This window comes from Rhinatrema bivittatum, chromosome 4 (assembly GCF_901001135.1).
Source record: "Rhinatrema bivittatum chromosome 4, aRhiBiv1.1, whole genome shotgun sequence".
Lineage (NCBI taxonomy): Eukaryota > Metazoa > Chordata > Amphibia > Gymnophiona > Rhinatrematidae > Rhinatrema > Rhinatrema bivittatum.
In genome coordinates, this window is record NC_042618.1 from 413626942 (window position 1) to 413647542 (window position 20601).

A 20601-nucleotide genomic window follows, 5' to 3' on the forward strand; every position below is an offset into this window, starting at 1 on the left:
GTCTCAGGAGGTGGGTAGCCTCCGTTTAAGAGCCCATAACTGTTTTTCCAGGGAAATAATATCTTTATCCAGCTTTCTCCTTTTAAAACTAGCATAGCTAATGATATCCCCTCGAAGAACACTTTTTGCTGTTTCCCATAGAAGAACAGGTTGATCTGCATGTTGCGCATTATATGTCATGAATTCTTTCCATTTCCTTTTTAAAAAAAGGGAAAATTCAGGGTCACTAGACAGGGATGTTGGAAGTCGCCATTGACCCCGGGAAGGACCACTCCCCAACTGAAAAGTCCCTGTGACTGGACTATGGTCAGAGATCACCAACGCTTCAATAACAGAAGCGGTAAATTTAGGAAATAGGGATTCAGATATGAGCAGATAATCAATCCGGGATTGAGGTGGATGCGCCTTGGCCATGTGGGTGAATTCACGTTCACCCGGATGGAGCACGCGCCATAAGTCCATAAGACCTAAATGTTTACATAAAAAATTGGGGCCTTTCCGCTCACTTCTCTGATGCCCTCCCCATGCTGGTAGCCTATCCATCTCCGGATCTATAACAAAATTAAAATCTCCCCCAAGTATCATAGGACAATCTCCCATTCCAACAATCTGAGAAAGTAGTGTAGTGAAAAAAGTATGGTCAAAGGAGTTGGGGGCATATATATAAGCCAAAAGTAGCGGAAAACCAGCTAAAGTGCCCCTAACCAGAATGTAGCGCCCTTGGGGGTCCGCCAGTGTCTGTTGCATTTTAAAGGGGATATCTTGGTGAATCATAATGGCTACACCCCTACTTTGAGGTTCCAGTAGCATAGTAAAGCTGGGATACCCACTTCTTCCGCAGCTTCAGAATTTCAGTGGGGAGCATATGTGTTTCCTGTAGGAATACAATCCGGGCACGGAGTCTGTTCAGTCTGGCAAAAACGTTTTCCCTTTTTATGGGTGTACCCATTCCCGCCACGTTCCATGTTACCACTTCGAATGCCATAGCAATGTATGTATAAGAATGTTCCCAAGCTTTCTAGCACTTGTCTCCTTTGCGTATGCTGCAATGTCAAACTCTCTTTGGGAATACCTGTGGGTCAACGAAATCAGGTATTGCGAATTTAGTGAAACCAAGAACAAAAACCCCAATGTAAAAGCAACATAAGCCCATTCAGTGTACCTGAGATTCTCTACATATGCTGTTTCCCCTCCCCCCACCCCCTTAAATCCCACCCACTGGGGGTCGTACAGAACCTAATCTGGCACGACCCTCCACTGTATGTAATCCCCATCACCAAGGAAGTATATCCCTGGACGGGATAGAGAACACATAGATGAACTCATGTGCTCGGCTGTCCCCCCCGTTGGCGAGGATGACAAACTGACACACTTATAACCCAACCATCAATATAAGTAAACAACCGGTTAAATTCGCCAAGGACAAAGAAGTGCCTTTACATGAGAGAGCATACAGCAAATCCCACACCTCACGGCTTATAAGTGTGGTAAAAAAGACATTAGGCAAACAAAGAAGGGGAAAAACAACGACAACGAAAAAGAAAAAGTCCCCAAACACAGGATCCCGCCCAGCCTCCCAGCTGGTGTTCAGGTAAAAAGTTAAACTTCAAAATAGTAAAGCACAAGTCAGGTATACCAAACTCAGTTATTGTAAAGTGAAGTTAGACGACTCAGATTTAGAGAAAAAAAGAAAAAAAACAAACAATGCTGCCAGAGGACTCATTCCCAAAACAAACAGACTCAATAGTCACGTCGCCGCGGGATGACCTGGCCCTGGGAGCTCTTGAACATAGGCCCGGGCTTCTGCTGCAGAGTCAAATAATTTCACTTGACCCTGGTAGGTAATTCGAAGCTTGGCAGGGAACATAAGAGCGAAATGGATCGGTTTGTTGACCAGTTCCGCGCAGACTTCATTAAAGGCCTTCCTCTGCAGAGATACTCTGGGGGAGAAATCTTGGAAAGTCATGATGCGCCGCGATTCATAAAAAAATTCGCAAGCCTTCCGCTAGTGCTGTAGAACTAGCGCACGGTGAGCGAAATGTAAGAAGCGCGCAATTATTACTCTCGGTCTGTGCACCATCTCTCCTTCGTTCTTCTGACCTAGCCGATGTGCTCTCTCAAATAGACTCCCGGATGGAGACGCTAGGGACGGCACCACACTCAGCAACCAGGCCTCCAACACGCGGGGCAGGTCAGCATCGGGCAGAGACTCCGGGAAGCCGACGAAACGTAGGTTGTTGCGTCGGGACCTATTTTCGAGGTCCTCAAGTTTTTCCTCGCTTACCCGGGCTTGTTTACTGAGCTCCTCGACCCGTCTCTCCAAAGCCCCGACATCATCCTCCATAAGGCCCACCTGGCCCTCAATGCACTCCGCGCAAGTGTCAAATTCAGTGAGGGAGGCCCGGACTTCGGCTATTTGTTCGGACAACTGGTGAAGACGAACATCTAAAGCTGACACCACAGCATGGGAGATTTTGTCTTCCAAAGATTCGCCGTCGGGTAGGGGGTCCTGTGTAGATGCGGCGGCCATCTTGGTAACAGGGACCGTCGGTTTTTCTTTCTCTCGGCGTATCGAGCGAGTAGCCACGCGATGACTCAAAGCACTTGATAAGGGACCTCGTTGGATTTACAGATCACAGAAGACGAGTTTCGCCAAAAAAAAAAAAACACAGGAAAGCTTTGATGGTAGGGATTATCCGGGAGGGGCAGCCAGAGCTCAGTGTACAGCACCCTACTGAGCCCACCACATCACGTGATCTCGGGTCACCATTTTTAGTTTTAAGCTCTGCCCTTTGGGGTGGTTTTGGCTCCAACAACCTTCTCAAAGGTAATGGTAGTGGTGGCTGCAATGCTTCAGATGGAGGGTATCTTATCTGTATGATTGGCTGATAAGGGTAAAATCCTTCCAGGAAAGCATCACGATGTCTCAGCGGGTGATCTAACTGTTACAGGATCTGGGTTGGATTGTCAACCTCTCCAAGAGCAAACTTCAGCCATCACAGAGCCTGATTTATCTGGGGACTCAGTTCAATACAAAGATAGGCCGGGTATATCTGCTGGAACAACGAGTCCAGAAGTTGTGGGACAAAATCCAGAAGTTGGGAACAGTCAGAAATCCAATCGTTTGATTCTATCTTCAGACTCTTGGGTCTAGGGTGTCAGTTTTGGACTTGGTGCCATGGGCAAGAGTTCACATACAAACTCTTCATAAGGCCTTTCTTTCCTGGTGGAATCCTCAGTCCTACAACTACTCTGTGAGCTTGCTACTTTCAGAGTCGACTAAACAGAACTTGCAATGGTAGATTGATCATAAGCACTTGGACAGGGGGATGAATTTAATACCTCTAATCTAGATTGTGGTGACCACTGATGTGAGCCTGTTAGGGATGGGAGCTCACTGTCAGGAGTGATGGCTCAGGGGTAATAGAAACCCAGGGAGGTGCATTGGTTCATCAACCAAATAAAGGCCTGGGCAATTAGGCTGGCATTCCTCAACTTCGCGCTTCAGTTAGTAGGTTTGGTGGTCAGAGTGGTGTCTGACAATGCCACGTAAGTAGCATATATAAATCATCAAGGAGGAACCTGAAGTCATCAGGTTTCCTTGGCAATGGATCTGCTTCTTCCTTGGGTGGAACTGAATTTGCAAGCCTTGTCGGCATCCCACATAGCAGGCATGGACAATGTGCAGGCCAGTTACCTCAGTAGCTATGTCCTAGATCCAGGGGAATGGTGTCCATCATCAAGGGCCTTCTATCTCATCATCGCCAGGTGATGGCCACCAGACCTGTGAAGCAAGCAGGTTCTTCTGTCACTGGAGAGATTCACACGCCTCCGTAGTTGATGCTATGGTGCAGGAATGGCTGACGGAAGAGACATTGCATGTGTTTCCCCCTTGGCCTATAATAGGCAGAGTACTTCAAAAGATTGCAGGTCATCCAGGATTGGTTCTTCTGGTAGCACAGTATTGAACTGAGTCCCCAGCTAAATCAGGCTCTGTGATGGCTGAAGTTTGCTCTTGGAGAGGTTGACAATCCAACCCAGATCCTGTAACAGTTAGATCACCCGCTGAGACATCGTGATGCTTTCCTGGAAGGATTTCTGGAGTCTGCTGTGCGACAGCCCTCTGTGTTGCAGAAACTTGCTTTATCAGAGTCCAGTATTTTACGATGTTCCGATTGGTTTTATCTTATGGTTTGTCCCTTGAGAGGGCACATTTAATTTAAAAAAAAGTTATTCTCCAGCAATGGTGGTTACGCTTCTGAAGGCTGGAAGTTTTCCACTTCCTTGGCTTATGTGTGTGTTTAGAAAGTATTCAAGGATTAGTGTTCGGGGTGCAGTGTGTGAAGAGCAAAGCATCATACCTTGGTTTCTGGACTTACAGCAGGTGGGGTGCAGGGTAGGCTTCTGTCTTCTTACCCTGATGTCTTTCGGTTTTTGAGGGCCATTAAGCATATTCACCCTTCACTCCGTATTCCATTTCCTGTTTGGGATCTTAACTTAGTCCTGTCTTTTTTGGCAGGATCACAGTTTTCCCCTCTTAAAGGTATTTCTTTATGGTTTCTTACTTTAAAGACAATATTCCTCTTTGCTATCTGCTTTGCTCATAGGATATCAGAGTTACAGGCAATGTCCTGCAGAGAACCTTTATTGGTGATTACACAGGATAGGCTTCTGCTTCGCACAGTCCCTTCCTTTCTTCTGAGAGATATGTCAGGTTTTCACCTGAATCAGACTATTTCTCTGCCTTCCTTTGACAGGAAGACAGATGTGGCTAATTACGCACTCCTTCATCCTTTGTACAAGGAGAGGCATCTATTGAGGCATATCAAGGTCTTCCCGAGATCGGATCATCTTTTTGTGTTGTATGGTGGCATATGGAAAGGTGAGGCACCTCTAGGGCTACAGTAGTGCACGGGATCAAAGAGGTGATTACAGTGGTATTTCATGGATTCTGGTATTCCTTTGCTGCAGCAGATTCAGGCACATTCCACGCAGCAGATTCAGGCACAGGCTGCTTCATGTACAGATCTGCAGTTGGTGTCTCTTTCAGAGATCTGTAATGTGGCGACTTGGTCTTCCTTGCATACCTTCTCTAGATGCTACCATGTGGATGTCAGAATTAGAGATAAGGCCTCTTTCACCTCGATATTATTGCGAAGAGCTCGCGCAGCATCCTGCCCTGTTAGGGAGTAGCTTGGGTACATCCTGTTTATATGGACTGGTCTGGTTAGATGAAGGGAAAGGTGAAATTACTTATTTGATAATTTCCTTTCCTCAAATGCAGTCAGACCATTCCAAGACTCTACCAATGCTAATGTTTGTCATTTTTTTTTCTGTATTTTCAGTCTTTAGGGAAACTTTTTCTTCTGGACCCTTCAGGCTCAGTATCTTTGGATTGCCCTGTGGCAAATATGACTTGTTCTTGATTTCCTATAATTTCTATTTAAATGCGAACTAAAAACATGGCTATTCAAAAATGCTTAAAACCTAACTTAGAAACATCAGAATGAAGAGAGCTACAATAACAAGAAGGACAAGAGTTTCTGAACATACCCAGATCAGTCCAGAAAAGTGGGTTGTGTATCCCTACCAGCAGATGGAGTCAGAGAACAATTAGAACTTTGGGCACTGCTACATAACGAGAGTGCCACCTGCAGTCCCTCAGTATTTCTCTGACTCCAGCAGGTGGTAGGGTGCATCTTCTGCAGTCTTAGTTTTTTTCAGGGTAGTTAGGAAATTTGTTATTTTATTTTTCCTTCTCGTTTGCTTCCTGAGGTGTAAGGCATCTTCGTGGGCCATCCCTCAGTGGAAGCCGGGTGTCTGGTGGGGGTTAGACACCCCTGACTGTGTTTCGCCCGCTCCAACCCGGTGGGTACAGGCTGGGGGCTCCTGGTCTTCCTACCCCTGAAGCTGCTCCCTTGACCCCTGTTAGTGCAGGCTTCAGTAGTTTAGTTGTTTAAAGTTAGTTTAAAAAAAAAAAGTCTCTTCAGTCTGAGGTAAGGAGTCTGCACCAGGGGATCCTGCTGTGCAGCAGGCTGTGGGGACAGCTTTGAGCCGTCGCAGTTTCGTTTCCTTCCTCTCCTGGGGCTCCGGGTTGATAGTGAAGGTAGTCTGTGTGTGTACCGGGTCCAGGCCGCGTTTTCAGCACCCGGGTGGCTGAACAGCGCAAGTCCTCGCAGAAGCCTTGTTTTTCTATTTTTCTTTTTTTTTTTTCCCACACTGCCGGCGGCGCTCGCGCAGCTGCAGGCTTGGGCCTTTTTTTTTTTTTCTTCCCTCAGCTGCTCTGACTGCGTGGCTACGCAGCCCGGCATGGCGCCGCGAAAATTGGCGGTCTGCCGTTCCTGTGGGACGCGCGGGCAGAATTTGAGCTCTGCGTCGTTGTGCCCAGACTACTCCAGTTTGGAAGGCCTGTTGGGGGTGGCCCCTCCCCCCCCCCCCGCGGGGGGGGGGGGGATGACTCGCGACACTGAGCAAGAAGAGGATTCCCCCCCTCCTACTTTGATCCCCATGGCAGTAGATCCGATTTTAGGGACTGGGGAATCGGCCCCGCAGGACCCCCCAGATGGGGAAGTAGACACGGGAGATTTTTCCCTAGAGTTTATCTTGCTGATGTATCAGGCCTTTTTGGCACGGAGATCCCTCTGAGCCCCCTCTAAAGCAGGGACGTCCTGCAGCCACCCAGCAGCACCCGGTGGTCCACTCTTGTCCTAGGGAGGATGGTCGCGAGGCAGGGGCGGCACCGGTTCCAAGTCTGGGGGTTGGATCTGGGCAGCTACCGGGTGCGGATCCAGACCAGAATCCTGATCCGGTGGACACAGATACGGATGATCCTGATGGGGATGATCTCCCTCCGGTGGAGGGTGATGATCCTACTGTTGTCCACCTGTTTAAGCGAGATGAGCTTTGCCCGCTTATTCCCCAGGTACTGGATGTCCTAGGTCTTAAGGTTACTCAAGAGGATTCCGATAATGAAGGGGTTAATCCGGTTCTGGATGGTATTGGGGGGTCATCATCAGCTTTTCCACTGCCTAAGAAAGATCGAAAGCTGGTGACCTGTGAGTGGGATACTCCGGATGCGGGCTTAAAAGTGGGTAGGGCGATGGGAAAGCTCTACCCGCTGTCGTCAGAGGTGCTGGACCTGCTGAAGATTCTGAAAGTGGACGTGGCCGTTTCGGCGGTCACAAAGAAGACCACAATACCCATGGCGGGACATGCAGGACCAAAAGCTGGAGATCTAGTTGAAGCGAGTTTTTGAAGTGGCTGCTTTGAGCCTTCGAGCAGCAGTCTGCGCTAGTCTTATGAAACGAGCTTGCCTATGCTGGGTCCAAGAGGCGAGTACTAATGTGGCGGACGCCGACGGTGGAGCGTTGCAACTAGCCCGTTTGGAAGCCGGAATTGTGTATGGAGCAGATGCACTATACGACCTCATTCAGACCTCGGCTCGGTCCAAGGTGTCTGAGATGGCAGCTCGTCGTCTTCTCTGGTTACGGAATTGGGCAGTGGACCTCTCCTCAAAATCCCAACTTTGTAATCTTCACTTTAAGGGCAAGCTTCTCTTTGGGGAGGAGTTGGATCAATTGGTCAAGCTCCTTGCGGAATCCAAGGGCCATGGGTTGCCAGAGGATAAAAGAGTGACCAAGAAAGTTTTTTCCCCTCGGGCTCGTTTTCGGGACTCTCGCCGTTTTCGATCTGGCAGATATTCCACTCCGGCGGGTCGTAAGTCAACACCGGGTCGCCAACAGTCCTTTCGCGGTGGCCACCGCTCCGGGAGGGACTCTGGACACCTCGGGGCGGGTAGCAGTAAACCTGCCCAATGAAGCCAAGAACACCCATTCCGTCGTAGAAGCTATCGGAGGCAGATTATCCGGCTTTTACGTGGAATGGGCAAGAATAACCTCGGATCACTGGGTCTTGGAGGTGATCAGGGACGGTTACGCCCTGGAGTTTGTGCGTCCAGTCTGGGAAATGTTTGTGGAGTCCCGTGTGCTCTCTCGCGCCAAACGCGAGGCGGTACAGGATACCCTGCAGCGGCTGCTAGACCACAGAGCCTTTGTCCCGATGCCGGAAGCGCAGCAGGGACGGGGATGGTACTCAATTTACTTCTTGGTCCAGAAAAAGGAGGGCACTTTTCGTCCCATCCTTGATCTGCAGAAACTCAACCGTTGTCTCAGGGTCCCTCATTTTCGTATGGAAGCCCTACGGACTGTGATGGCGGTGGTTCGAAAGGGAGAGTGTCTATCGTACCTGGATCTTACGAAGGCGTATCTTCATATTCCAATCCGGATGAATCGTCAGTGGTTCCTGTGCTTCAAGGTCTTGGGTTAGCACTTCCAGTTTCAAGCCCTTCTGTTTGGCTTTGCCACAGCTCCTCGGACTTTCACAAAGGTTATGGTGGTGGTAGCAGCTTTCCTTTGCAAGGAGGGTATTCTGGTCCATCCTTATCTGGACGACTGGTTGATGCGCACCAAGTCTCGGGAGGATTGCATATGGTCCATCCACACGATGATGGTCACCTTACAGTCACTCGGGTGGGTCATCAATGTGCAGAAAAGTCATTTGGAACCCACCCAGAAGCTGATTTACTTGGGAGCGCGATTCGATACATTACAAGGCAAGGTGTTTCTGGCGGAGGATCGTTTGCGGAAGTTGCAAGAACAGATTCACGCTCTCCTGCGGAGCGATTAGCCCACAGTGTGGCATCATCTGCAAGTCCTGGGCTCCATGGCTTCCACCTTGGATTTGGTGCCCTGGGCTTTTGCTCACTTGCGACTATTACAACGTGCGCTCTTGTCGCGCTGGAGTCCAGTGTCGGAACAGTTCCATCTCCCAATGCCGCTATTTCCCGAGTCCAGACTCAGTCTGTCGTGGTTGCTGTTGGCGACAATCTGGAACGGGGAGTGGACTTGGATCCCGCGGATTGGATAATAATCTCCACCGAAGCCAGTCTGTCTGGCTGGGGAGCAGTGTGTGCAGACAGAACCGCCCAAGGGCTCTGGTCTCCGATGGAGGGGTCCTGGTCTATCAATCGGCTCGAGACGAGAGCCATACGGCTGGCCTTACAGGCATTTCTCCCCTGGATTCGGAACAGCATGGTTCACGTGTTCTCCAACAATGCGACGACAGTAGCTTACATCAACCGCCAAGGAGGCACAAGATGTCCCGCGGTTGCGCTCGAGGCACACTTCCTGTTCACCTGGGCGGAGCGCCATCTCCAGGGAATTGCAGCTTCTCATGTCGCGGGAGTGGAGAATGTGCAGGCCAATTTTCTCAGCAGACAACAGCTCGATCCTGGGGAATGGGAACTGTCTCGCGACACGTGGAACCTCATTTGCGCCCGGTGGGGTGTGCCGCAGTTGGATCTGATGGCAACCAGGACGAACGCGAAGACAGACAGATTTTTCAGCCGTCGGCGAGAGCAGGGCTCGGTGGGTCTCGACGCACTGGTGTGTTCCTGGCCCATGGGAATTCTTCTGTATGCCTTTCCTCCGTGGCCCCTCATTGGTTGACTTCTTTGTCGCATCGAACTCCATCCCGGCAGGGTGGTTCTGGTGGCGCCGGAGAGGCCGCGTCGCCCGTGGTTTGCGGGTCTAATTTGCCTGACCCTAGAGGGTCTGTTGCGACTCGCTCATCTACCGCATCTTCTCCGTCAGGGGCCCATATTTTCGGATTGGGAGGATCACTTCTCTCTCGCGGCCTGGCTTTTGAGAGGCGACATTTACGCTTGAAGGGTTATTTTGAGCAGGTTATTTCCACACTCCTACAGGCTCACCGTCCAGCCACATCTATGGCTTATGTTTGCGTTTGGAAACTATTTGAGGCATGGTGTCTCCAATGCTCCTGCAATATGTTGACAGTGGATGTCATCCGGGTGCTTGAATTTTTGCAGCAAGGACTTGCTAGGGGGTTAGCGTTTAATTCCCTTCGGGTTCAGGTGGCAGCGTTGGGTGCCTTGCGGGGTCAGTTGAATGGTGTGTCTCTAGCTGTCCATCCGGATATTGCTCACTTTCTCAAAGGGGTTAAACATCTGCATCCGCCTGTCCGGCCTTTATGTCCCGATTGGAGTTTGAATCTAGTTCTCCGGGCACTGTGCGAAGCCCCCTTTGAGCCTTTGTGCAGGGCTTCGTTGAAGGATCTGACTTTAAAAACAGTGTTTTTGGTGGCTATTTGCTCGGCCCGCCGGATTTCGGAATTGCAGGCATTGTCGTGCCGTGATCCCTTTCTTCGGATATATGACGATAGAATTTCCCTGCGCATGGTTCCCTCGTTCCTTCCCAAAGTGGTTTCGGCCTTCCATGTCAATCAGGCGGTGGATCTTCCCAGTTTTCCGCACTGGGCTCGGGATTCCTCTAAGGGCAGGGACCTTCATCTATTGGATGTCTGGCGTATTTTGCTGCACTACCTGGAGGTTACTAATAATTTCCAACGTTCGGATCACTTGTTTCTCCTGTTTGGGGGGCACAAACAGGGTGACAAGGCGTCTAATGCGACCATCTCTCGTTGGATTAAGGAAGCCATCGGCTCCACCTACATTTCCCCGAGGGCGTCAAGTGCCATTGGGTCTCAGAGCACACTCAACCAGGGCACAAACGACCTCTTGGGCGGAGTGTCAACTCCTGTCACCTCAGGAGATTTGTAGGGCGGCAGTGTGGTCTTCTTTACACACTTTCACTAAACATCGCTTGGATGTTAAAGCTGATGATGAATCGTCCTTTGGTGAGAGTATATTGCGTGCGGGTCTTTCGGGTTCCTGCCCACTTTTCTGGACTGAGCTGGGTATGTTACGGAAATGAAAATTGGTTCTTACCTGCTAATTTTCGTTCCTGTAATACCACAGATCAGTCCAGAGGCCCACCCCTTTCTTCAGATACCGAAAGACTGCATTGCCTTACGATTTGCTTTTTTTTTTTAAATTACGGAGCTCCGTGTTGACAGAGTTACTCGATGGAGCAGTTTCTGAGTCTGTTTGTTGAGGCCACAGGTTGTCGTTTTTTTGTTAGGGTTTCAACCTCGGCCGCTAGTTAGTTCTGTTAGTGTGGGCTTAGGTACAGGCCAATACTGAGGGACTGCAGGTGGCACTCTCGTTATGTAGGAGTGCCCAAAGTTCAAATTGTTCTCTGACTTCACCTGCTGGTAGGGATACACAATCCACTTTTCTGGACTGATCTGTGGTATTACAGGAATGAAAATTAGCGGGTAAGAACCAAGTTTCATATACTAATTGAAGCATGAGGAATAAACTTAATGAGGGAGAGAATGTAAGAAATGCGTAACTTTTGGAACAATGGTAGGGGGGGATTTAGTTAAGGCTGGGAGGTGGGTTAGATAGGGGAAGGGAGGGGAAGGTGGGGGGGGGGGGCTGAAAAAAAGTTCCCTCCAAGGCCACCTCGATTTTGGAGCGGCCTTGGAGGGAACGGGGAAAGCCATCGGGGCTCCCCTCAGGCTCGGCACACGCAAGGTGCACATGTGTGCACCCCCTTGCGCCCGCCGACCCCGGATTTTATAACATGCGCGCGGCAGCGTGCGCATGTTATAAAATCGGGTGTACATTTGTGTGCGCTGGGTAGCACGCACAAATGTACCCCGAGCATGTAACTTTAAAAATCTGCCCCCAACTATCTAAATAAATATTCCTATGTTTTCCTGCTTCCTTGTTCTGTTGGATGTCCTTGGTTAAAAAAAAAATATTAATTACACAGAGGAATACATTTTTTTCTAAATTGCTGCTCATTTTTAAATTTGTCCAAGTTTTTGGTTTTTTTACAGAGGTACTGGCAGGCTGTCAGCACAGAGGTATATATGGGGTGATATTAGCAAGCCTATTGATCACTATTTCCATCTGTTGGTTGGTGTGCATAACCCATTCCTATGGACTGGTCGGACTGCATTCGAGGAAAGGAAATTATCAGATTAAGAAATAATTTCACCATTTTAAAGGAGCGCATCATGCTGAAGATGTGGAGCTCCTATAGCAAAGGGAAATTCAGATGTGGACTCTCACTTGCTCTTCCTTGTGTGGTGGGAAGTATTTGCAAGTGAGCAGAGTGGCTGAACCAAAAGCTTTGAGTTGTAGTAACACAGATACATTCTCCTCTCTTTGTTTCAGATATGTAAATTCCTGGTCAAGTTGAGCATGGATTTCAGCTCCTATTACAACCGGGTTCACATTCTAGGGGTAGGTCACACAGATTACCAGAGGAGGCACCAATACCCTCTTTCTCTTACAAAATTATGAAGCAGAAGGATCATATGGTAAAAAAACACATAAGCTGCACATGGGAGTGGGGAGGAGTATTGGACAGATTTCTGCAATTTAAGATCTCCTCCCCATGACCCTAGAGGAAAGGCGGATAGGGGAGATATGATAAAGACATGAAAAATACCTCCAAGGTTTTCATGCACACGAGGCAGGCTTCTTTTCAATGGAAAGGAGACTGTGGAACAAGAGATCATGGGATGTTGAAAGGAGGAAGACTGAAGAATAATGTAAGGAAATATTTCTTTACAGAGAAGGTAGTGGAATAATGGAACAGCTTCCCCATGGAGGTGATGGAGAAAAGGACAGTATCTGAATTAAAGAAAGCACAGGATCTCTGAGGGAGTACTAGGTGTAGATGGGCAAAAAAAATATTATTTTTCTAACTTTACCAATGGAAATTAGAATTTAATTTTCATTTTGAATTAGCTCAGAAGGATCATCAAACTTTAAAATTCCAACAAGTGCATTATTTAGTCAGACTATTTCTATACTGTCCCTTGCTATGTTGGGTCTTATATTCCCTTCTTGTTTTATTTTCAAGAAAGTTCTTTCCTACTTGCCAATTATTGTAACAACATATCTGACAACATGAGTTTCCCTGTACGTACCAGGATCATTCCAGACGGTGGGTTATGTCCCCCTTCCAGCAGATGGAGTCAGAACAAAAGCTCGGGGGGGAGGTACTATATAACCTCACCTCCCTTGCCTCAATCCTCAGTATCTTCTGACTCCAGCAGATGTTAGCAGGGGACTGGCAAGTCCCCAGCACAGGAGCTTAGGTTCCCTAGGCCTTCTTTGTCTGTTTTCTATAGGGATCAAGTAAAAAAAAAAAAAAAAGAGAGCGTTTCCTGATTTAGTGGGGACAGAAGGGCTTGCTGACAGGTCTGTTCCCTTGTCTCCCTCCCTCTGCCTTCCTCCCTTCCGTTTTGGGGGGTAAGTGTTTAATTTGATTATTTCTTTCAGGCTTACCTCTTGCTTAGCGGTACTCAGTGTCTCTGTGGACTGGGCCGGACCCGGGGTGCACGTTAGTGGTGCTGACCTCTCCACCCCCCCACCTCCGTAGCCGCTGCCGACCCGCAGCCCCGCGATGTGTCATTCCCCGGGGCCGCCGGGAGGTCCGATTCCCCGGCGGCTCCTTCGGGTCGGTGGGGGGGGGGGGGATGGTCCGTGTGCCTTCGGCATTCAGGAGCGAGGACTTCGCCGTTTTGGTCTTGCTCCTCCCCCCCTGGACCCGCCATGCCGCGATCGGCAGCCTGTTCTTCATGCGGCAGGCGGAGGGGGGGGGTCGGCTGTCGCTGGAGGGGCTCTGCGCAAGCTGCCTCCTCGATGGGGAAGACAGCTCTCAGCAGGAGGACCACGCGGCTAGGAAGTGGCAGGCCCCATTCCCTCTGAGCGCGGGAACGGCGGCCATTTTATTTTCAGATTCGGAGGCCGGCATTTCTGAGGAGGACACAGAGGGCCCCATCTTAGCGGCGCCTCCCGTTTTAGCGCCGATTACAGATCCGGAACCAGTTTTTCAGGAAGGGGAGGCCCCGGCTTGCCCCCCCTCAGGGGCACCCTTGTTTTCCCTGGAATTTGTTGTTTTGATGCACAGGGCTTTCCTGCAGAGCAGGTTTCAGCCTATAGATTTTTCCGTGGGGCCCCCTCCCCCCAAACTGGCGCGCACGTTTCCACCCCTGGGGGGTCTTCCCCACAGGATAGTGCCCAACCATCTGGGGGAGCGCCAGGGCCTCCCGGGACCCCCTTGCGCCATCACGTGGATCGCTCGCCACTCCAGAGGGGGGACCCTCTCCAGGATACTGCTGGGGACGACCCCACCTTGGCGGCCTAGGTGGAGGGAGACGATCCGAGGGTCCTCTGCATTTTTCAGTCGGAGGAGCTGGACGACCTTATTCCCCACATCCTACAGGAGATGGACATTGATGCCTCCCCCGGAACCAGTGGGGCCCGTCCCCCAGGGGAGGAAAGGGGATCCCCTGCTGGCAGGCCTCCGTCCGCTGGCTAAAGCCTTTCCAACTCATCCCACCTTCTTACAATTAACCTCCAGGGAATGGGATGCACCGGAGGCCTCTCTCAAGGGCAGTAGAGTGATGGAAAAGCTCTATCCCCTTCCGGAGGAGTTTCTGGAGCTGCTCAAGGTCCTGGCCGTGGATTCCACTGTCTCGGCAGTCATGAAGCGTACCATCATCCCCGTCACAGGCAACATGGCGTTGAAGGACCTCCAGGACAGGAAGTTGGAGGTCTATCTCAAGAGAATCTTTGAGGTTTCTGCGCTAGGGATTCGGGCGGCCATCTGTAGTTCACTAGCACAGAGAGCTGGTCTTCGTTGGCTTCAACAGCTGCTCACCTCACAGGATCTGCCGGCTGCGGAGGCCCAGCAGGCGGATAGGTTGGAGGCCATGGTAGCCTATGGGGCAGACGCCCTCTATGACCTCCTTCGGGTTCAGGCCCGATCAATGGTGGCTGCGGTCTCGGCCCGTCGTCTCCTGTGGCTCCGAAACTGGTCGCCGGATGCCTCGTCTAAGACCTGCCTGGGATTGCTCCCCTTCAAAGGCAAGTTTCTCTTCGGAGAGGATCTGGACCAAATCATCAAGTCCCTCAACGAGAATGCAGTGCACAGACTTCCAGAGGATAGGCCTCTGTCTACTAGATCCTTCAGCTCCACCAGGTACCGGTCCCACAATCAACGCTGGTCCCGCACTACGAGGCAGCAGCAGCAGCAGCCACCCCGGACTCTGTCATCTCGCTCGCATACCTGGAACCAGTCCTTTCGAGGCCGCAGGCCCGGCAAGGAAGGACAGGGCCCGGGCACCTCCTCGAAATCAGTCCAATGATGCCAGGCCGACCCACGAACCGACTCCCTGGGTAGGGGGTCAGATTGCTCTCTTCTACAAAGAGTGGGTCCGAATCACGTCAGATCAGTGGGTCTTGGATATTCTAAAACACGGCTACGCATTGGATTTTGTCCGCGCGCCCAGGGACATGTTCCTCTTCTCCCCATGCGGGTCCCTTCACAAGCGAAGGGCCGTTTGGCAGACCCTCGACCGCCTACTCTCACTGGGGGCGATAGTCTCAGTAGCCGCCTCCGAGCTGGGTCGGGGACATTATTCCATTTATTTCGTGGTGCCCAAGAAGGAAGGCACTTTCCAACCCATCCTGGATCTCAAGACCGTCAACAAGTCCCTCAGGGTCCCGCGATTTTGTATGGAAACACTACGCTCAGTGCTGGCAGCAGTCCATCAGGGGGAATTTCTCGCCTCCCTGGATCTCACGGAGGCGTCCTTCATATCCCGGTTCTTCGGGCACATCAACGCTACCTTCGCTTCAAGATCTTGGGGCAGCACTTTCAATTCCGAGCCCTTCCCTTCAGTTTGGCAACAGCTCCACGCGTCTTTACGAAGGTCATGGTAGTAGTGGCGGCAGCTCTATGCCAGGAAGGTATGCTGGTGCACCCTTACCTGGACGACTGGCTCATATGGGCGAAGTCTCTGATCCAGGGGTTTCAAGCGGTCGACAGGGTGGTACAGTTGCTCCGGTCCCTGGGGTGGATTATCAACTATGCCAAGAGCAACCTCATTCCATCCCAATCGTTGAACTTTCTGGGGGCGCGCTTCAACACCAAGGTGTTCTTGCGACTGGAGCGGGCACAAGCGCTGAGCGAGCAGATTCTTCGCTTCACGGCGCTTCCTGCCCCCACAGCGTGGGATTACCTACAGGTTCTGGGAACCATGGCTTCCACTATCGACCTGGTCCCGTGGGCCTTTGCGCACTCTCCAGAAGGCATTGCTATCCCGTTGGAAGCCGGTGTCGCGGGACTTTCAGGCGGTACTTCCAATCCCGATCTCTACACAACTCGGCCTCCGCTGGTGGCTGGACCCTCGACACTTAGCCCAGGGAGTATTCCTGGAAGTTCCGGACTGGGTGGTAGTCACCACGGACGCCAATCTAGTTGGCTGGGGAGCGGTCTGTCGGTCGAGCTCCATACAGGGCCGTTGGACGGCGGATCAAGTGCGGTGGCCCATCAACCGCCTAGAGACCAGAGCGGTCCGCTTAGCATTGAAAGGCTTCCTCCCGCTGGTTCGCCATCAGGCGGTCAGGATTCTCTCGGACAACGCGACCAGGTGGTGTACATCAATCGCCAGGGAAGCACGAGGAGCCGTCGCGACTCAGAAGCAGACAAGCTGATGCAGTGGGCGAAACTGCACTTGAGCCATCTGGCAGCCTCCCACATTGCAGACGTGGACAATGTACAAGTGGACTTCCTAAGCCGGCAGCACATAGATCCAGGAGAGTGGGAGCTCTCGGAGGAAGCAATGCGTCTGATAGTAAGATGGTGGGGGACTCCCCACATGGACCTCATGGCCACAGCCGGCAATACAAAGGCCCTTTGCTTCTTCAGCAGCAGAAGAGAGCACGGCGCGGAAGGGGTCGATGCCCTGGTACTGCCGTGGCCCCGGCAGATTCGATTGTATGTCTTCCCTCCGTGGCTCCTTGTGGGGAAGGTACTTCAGCGGATAGAGAGCCATCAGGGTTCGGTAATCCTGGTGGCGCCAGAATGGCCCTGATGGCCGTGGTTCGCAGACCTCCTCCACCTGGCGGTGGGACCTTGACGTCTCCTCAGTCAAGGTCCCATATTTTTCAAGGAGGCAGATTGCTTGTCTTGCAGCTTGGCTTTTGAGAGGCGTAAGCTGAGGCGTCGTGGGTATCCAGAGGAGGTGATTTCCACTCTACTGCGGGCACGAAAAACGTCCACCTCCGTTACTTATGTGCGGGTATGGAAGGTCTTTGAGACATGGTGCCAGTCACATACCATCCAACCGTCCCACGCCTCGGTGGCACAGATTCTCTCGTTTTTGCAGGCCGGTCTGGATTTGGGCCTCGCCTATAACTCCATCCGGGTTCAAGTGGCGGCGTTGGGAGCTTTCCTTCACAATGGGAGAAAGTCGCTACTCTCAACCCACCCGGATATCCTGCGTTTCCTAAAGGGTGTTAAGCACCTGAAGCCACCGCTATGGCCACCTTGTCCTTCCCGGAATCTCAACTTGGTACTCCGCGTCCTCAGCGGACCACCTTTCGAGCCTCTTCGGGCTGCCACCATCAAGGATATCACCTTCAAGACGATCTTCCTGGTAGCGATCAGCTCGGCACGTCGCATTTCCGAGCTTCAAGCGTTGTCCTGCCGAGAGCCATATCTCCGGTTTACCAATGAGGGTGTTTCCTTGCACACGGTTCCATCATTTCTTCCCAAGGTAGTCTCGGCCTTTCATCTCAACCAGTCCGTTGAATTGCCTTCCTTTTCCTCGATGGACTCCAGAGATCTTCGCAAGCTCGATGTTAAGCGATGTCTGCTGCAATATTTGGCAGTCACCAATGAGTTTCGCTTTTTGGATCACTTGTTCGTACTCTGGTCGGGACCTAAGAAGGGTCGTATGGCCTCCAAACCGACCATCGCCCGTTGGCTGAAGGGAGCGATTGCCGCCACATATCTCGGTGCCGGGAGCCACCCTCCGCTGGGTGTCAAAGTGCACTCCCTTCGCTCTCAAGCTACTTCCTGGGCAGAGAGTACTTCAGTGTCTTCGCAGGAGATCTGCAGGGCGGCCACATGGAAGTCTCTCCATACCTTTGCGAGACACTAGCGTCTGGATGTACGGGCACCAGTTTTCGGTTCCTTCGGGGCTGTCTATGGCCCACCCATAGTAGGGAAGCTTTGGTACATCCCACCATCTGGACTGATCCTGGTACGAATAGGGAAAAGAAAATGATTCCTTACCTGCTAATTTTCGTTCCTGTAGTACCATGGATCAGTCCAGACGCCCTCCCTGGTTTGGGGGATTTCTTGGGGTATGCCTCTGCTCGAATGACATCTCCGACTCACCTCTGTGCGCCCTGGGGAACCAGAGTCTGTTTGTCTTACAGTTCTGTTTACAAGTTCCCATTGGGGTTTTTTACGGCAGTTATAAAATTCTCTAACGTTGCCTTGTCAGCGTTTAGTTACTTGATCCCTCTGTCTCTTCTCTTCTTGGCTTTGCTAGTCTAGTTACTGAGGATTGAGCCAAGGGAGGTGAGGTTATATAGTACCTCCCCCCCGAGCTTTTTGTTCTGACTCCATCTGCTGGACGGGGGACATAACCTACCATCTGGACTGATCCATGGTACTACAGGAACGAAAATTAGCAGGTAAGGAATAATTTTATTATTTTTCTCAGATTTGATGTTTTAATTTGTTTTCCTTGCTATACAGGAGCCATTGCCTCACCTGTTCAGCCAGATGTTTGCCAGGTTACAGCTGATGAAGGCAGTGCAAGAGGTGTTTCACAGTGCATTGGCCACGCTACACATCCCTCCACTCAAACAAATTTGAGTATGTTCCTAAAATACATTACTGCACTTTTAGCCACTGTTGAAAAGGAACTGCCAGGTAATTTCAGGATGTTCTATAAAACTCCAAAGGCCAGACACAAGCCAGTTCAAGTACCAGATATCGCAATCAAGTGCCATTCAGAAAATATATCTCATCAGAGCACATTCAGAATGATTGCAGATGTTTGGTAGTGAGTTTGTTCGTAATGATTATTATTATTAAAAAATGTATTACTCACATATGCCACCATTTCTAGTAAATTACATAAAAACATTCATAATGATGTATTGCTTGATTCCCTGTATCTTCGTTTTTTATTAAATTTTATGGAGTTGTTCTTTTGTTTATAAAAGAGGTCCTTATTAGCCGGCAATTTCTGTATTATTGTACAAGACTATAGGTTAGGAGAGGCCAACTCCAGTCCTCAAGAGCCACAAGCAGGTCTGCTTTCAAGATTAATTCCAAAATTAATATGCAGGGGTTACTTGCATACAGTGGAGGCAATGCATGCTAATCTCATGCATATTCATTGTGGATATATACCAGAGGAGACCATCCCTGCTAAAGTGCAAGCTGAGGAAGAAGAGGCAGAAATTAGTACCTAGCATTCTACATTCCTGTTCCTACCCCAGATCAGTCCAGACAAGTGGGTTTTGCATTCCTACCAGCAGAGAACTAAAAACGTTGAGGCACTGCTACATAACCGAGAGTGCCACCTGCAGTCCCTCAGTATTTCTGTCTCCAGCAGATGGTAGAGATGCAAACCTGCACTTAAGAAAAAAGAAAGAAAGAAAGGAGGGACAGAAGAAGAGAAGTTAGAAGACGCTCCCTGAGGTGTTAGGTTCCTTCATGGGACATCTCTCAGGTTCAGCGGGGGGGGGGGGGGGGGGGGGGGGGAGGGGGTTGGTAATCCCTGATCAGCTTTAGCCTGCAACAGATCCAGGGGTCTGACAGCCAGGGGTCCTGGTTCCCTCGTATCCCCTGAAGCCTCCTTCCCAAAGTTGTTGCCAGCAGCAGGGAAGTCTTCCTTTTTTTGCTTGAATTTTTTCCTTTGCGGTGGCTGCTGTTAAAAAAAAAAAAAGTGTTACATTTTTCTTTCAGCAGCAACTGCGTGGGCTGCTTCTGGTTAGATCATCAGGGCAGGCCTGGGCTGGGGAAGGAAGCAGTGTAGCTTCTCTGTTCGCAGCTTTAGGCTGCTTGGGGAGCCGCTGATTACATTGGGCCGTGTTCCTCCCCTCTCCCATGTGCCACGATCACGCAGCTTCTGTATCTTTGCAGCAGGCCCAGCCGCATGGAGACAAAATGGCTCAGACAGCGATTTATTTATTTTTATTTATTTTATTTAAGACCTTTTATATACCGGTATTCGTAGGAACATCATATCAGTTTACAAGGAACATTAACGCAATACATGGAACATTGTGTGTGGGAACTTGGAGGACATCAACGAAACATGATAAAAAGGAAATATACAGTTATAATACAATTCGACAAGATTGATAATAGGGAAGATACAATGTAGAATAATTGTTAAATAAGATATGAAGGAAGATATAATATAGGATAAATATTATATATACATGAGGCAGAAAAATATGTATTATACAAAACAAGAATCAAATATATTAATGCAGATATTGAATAGAGCACTATTCGGGGAATGCCTGTTTAAAGAGCCAGGTCTTTAGTTTTTTCTTGAATTTCTGGGTGCATAGCTCTAGACGGAGGTCGGGAGGCATAGAGTTCCAGAGGGCGGGTCCTGCGATCGTTAGGGCTCGATCTTTCGTGGAGTTGAGATGGGTGGACTTGGCGGAGGTGTGTGTGTAGGGTACCTTTGTAAGCTGATCTGGTGGGTCGGTTGGAGGTATGGAGGCGGAGGGAATTGTCCAGCCAGTGTATGTTACAGTTGTGTAGGGTTTTGTGTATGATTGAGAGATTTTTGTAGAGAATTCGGAAAGATATTGGAAGCCAGTGGAGTTCTTTA

The 20601-nt window shown here is 50.3% G+C and overlaps 1 protein-coding gene across 6 annotated transcripts in view; it reads left to right on the forward strand.

Moving 5' to 3' along the window:
- The window catches only part of DALRD3 (DALR anticodon binding domain containing 3), a 142513-nt gene that overhangs the window by 75366 nt on the left and 46546 nt on the right, over positions 1–20601 (forward strand). For 3 of the 6 annotated variants that reach the window (XR_003856638.1, XM_029601259.1, XM_029601258.1), the window contains exons 12-13: positions 12104–12172; positions 18498–18617. Coding sequence is in view for 4 of the 6 variants with exons in the window: in XM_029601259.1 (XP_029457119.1) it covers positions 12104–12172; positions 18498–18617 (189 nt within the window). In the remaining 2 variants the exon portion in view is untranslated. Of the gene's footprint in view, positions 1–12103; positions 12173–18497; positions 18965–20601 lie in introns of those variants that run through there. The other 3 variants (XR_003856637.1, XM_029601261.1, XM_029601260.1) reach the window with 3 other exon arrangements.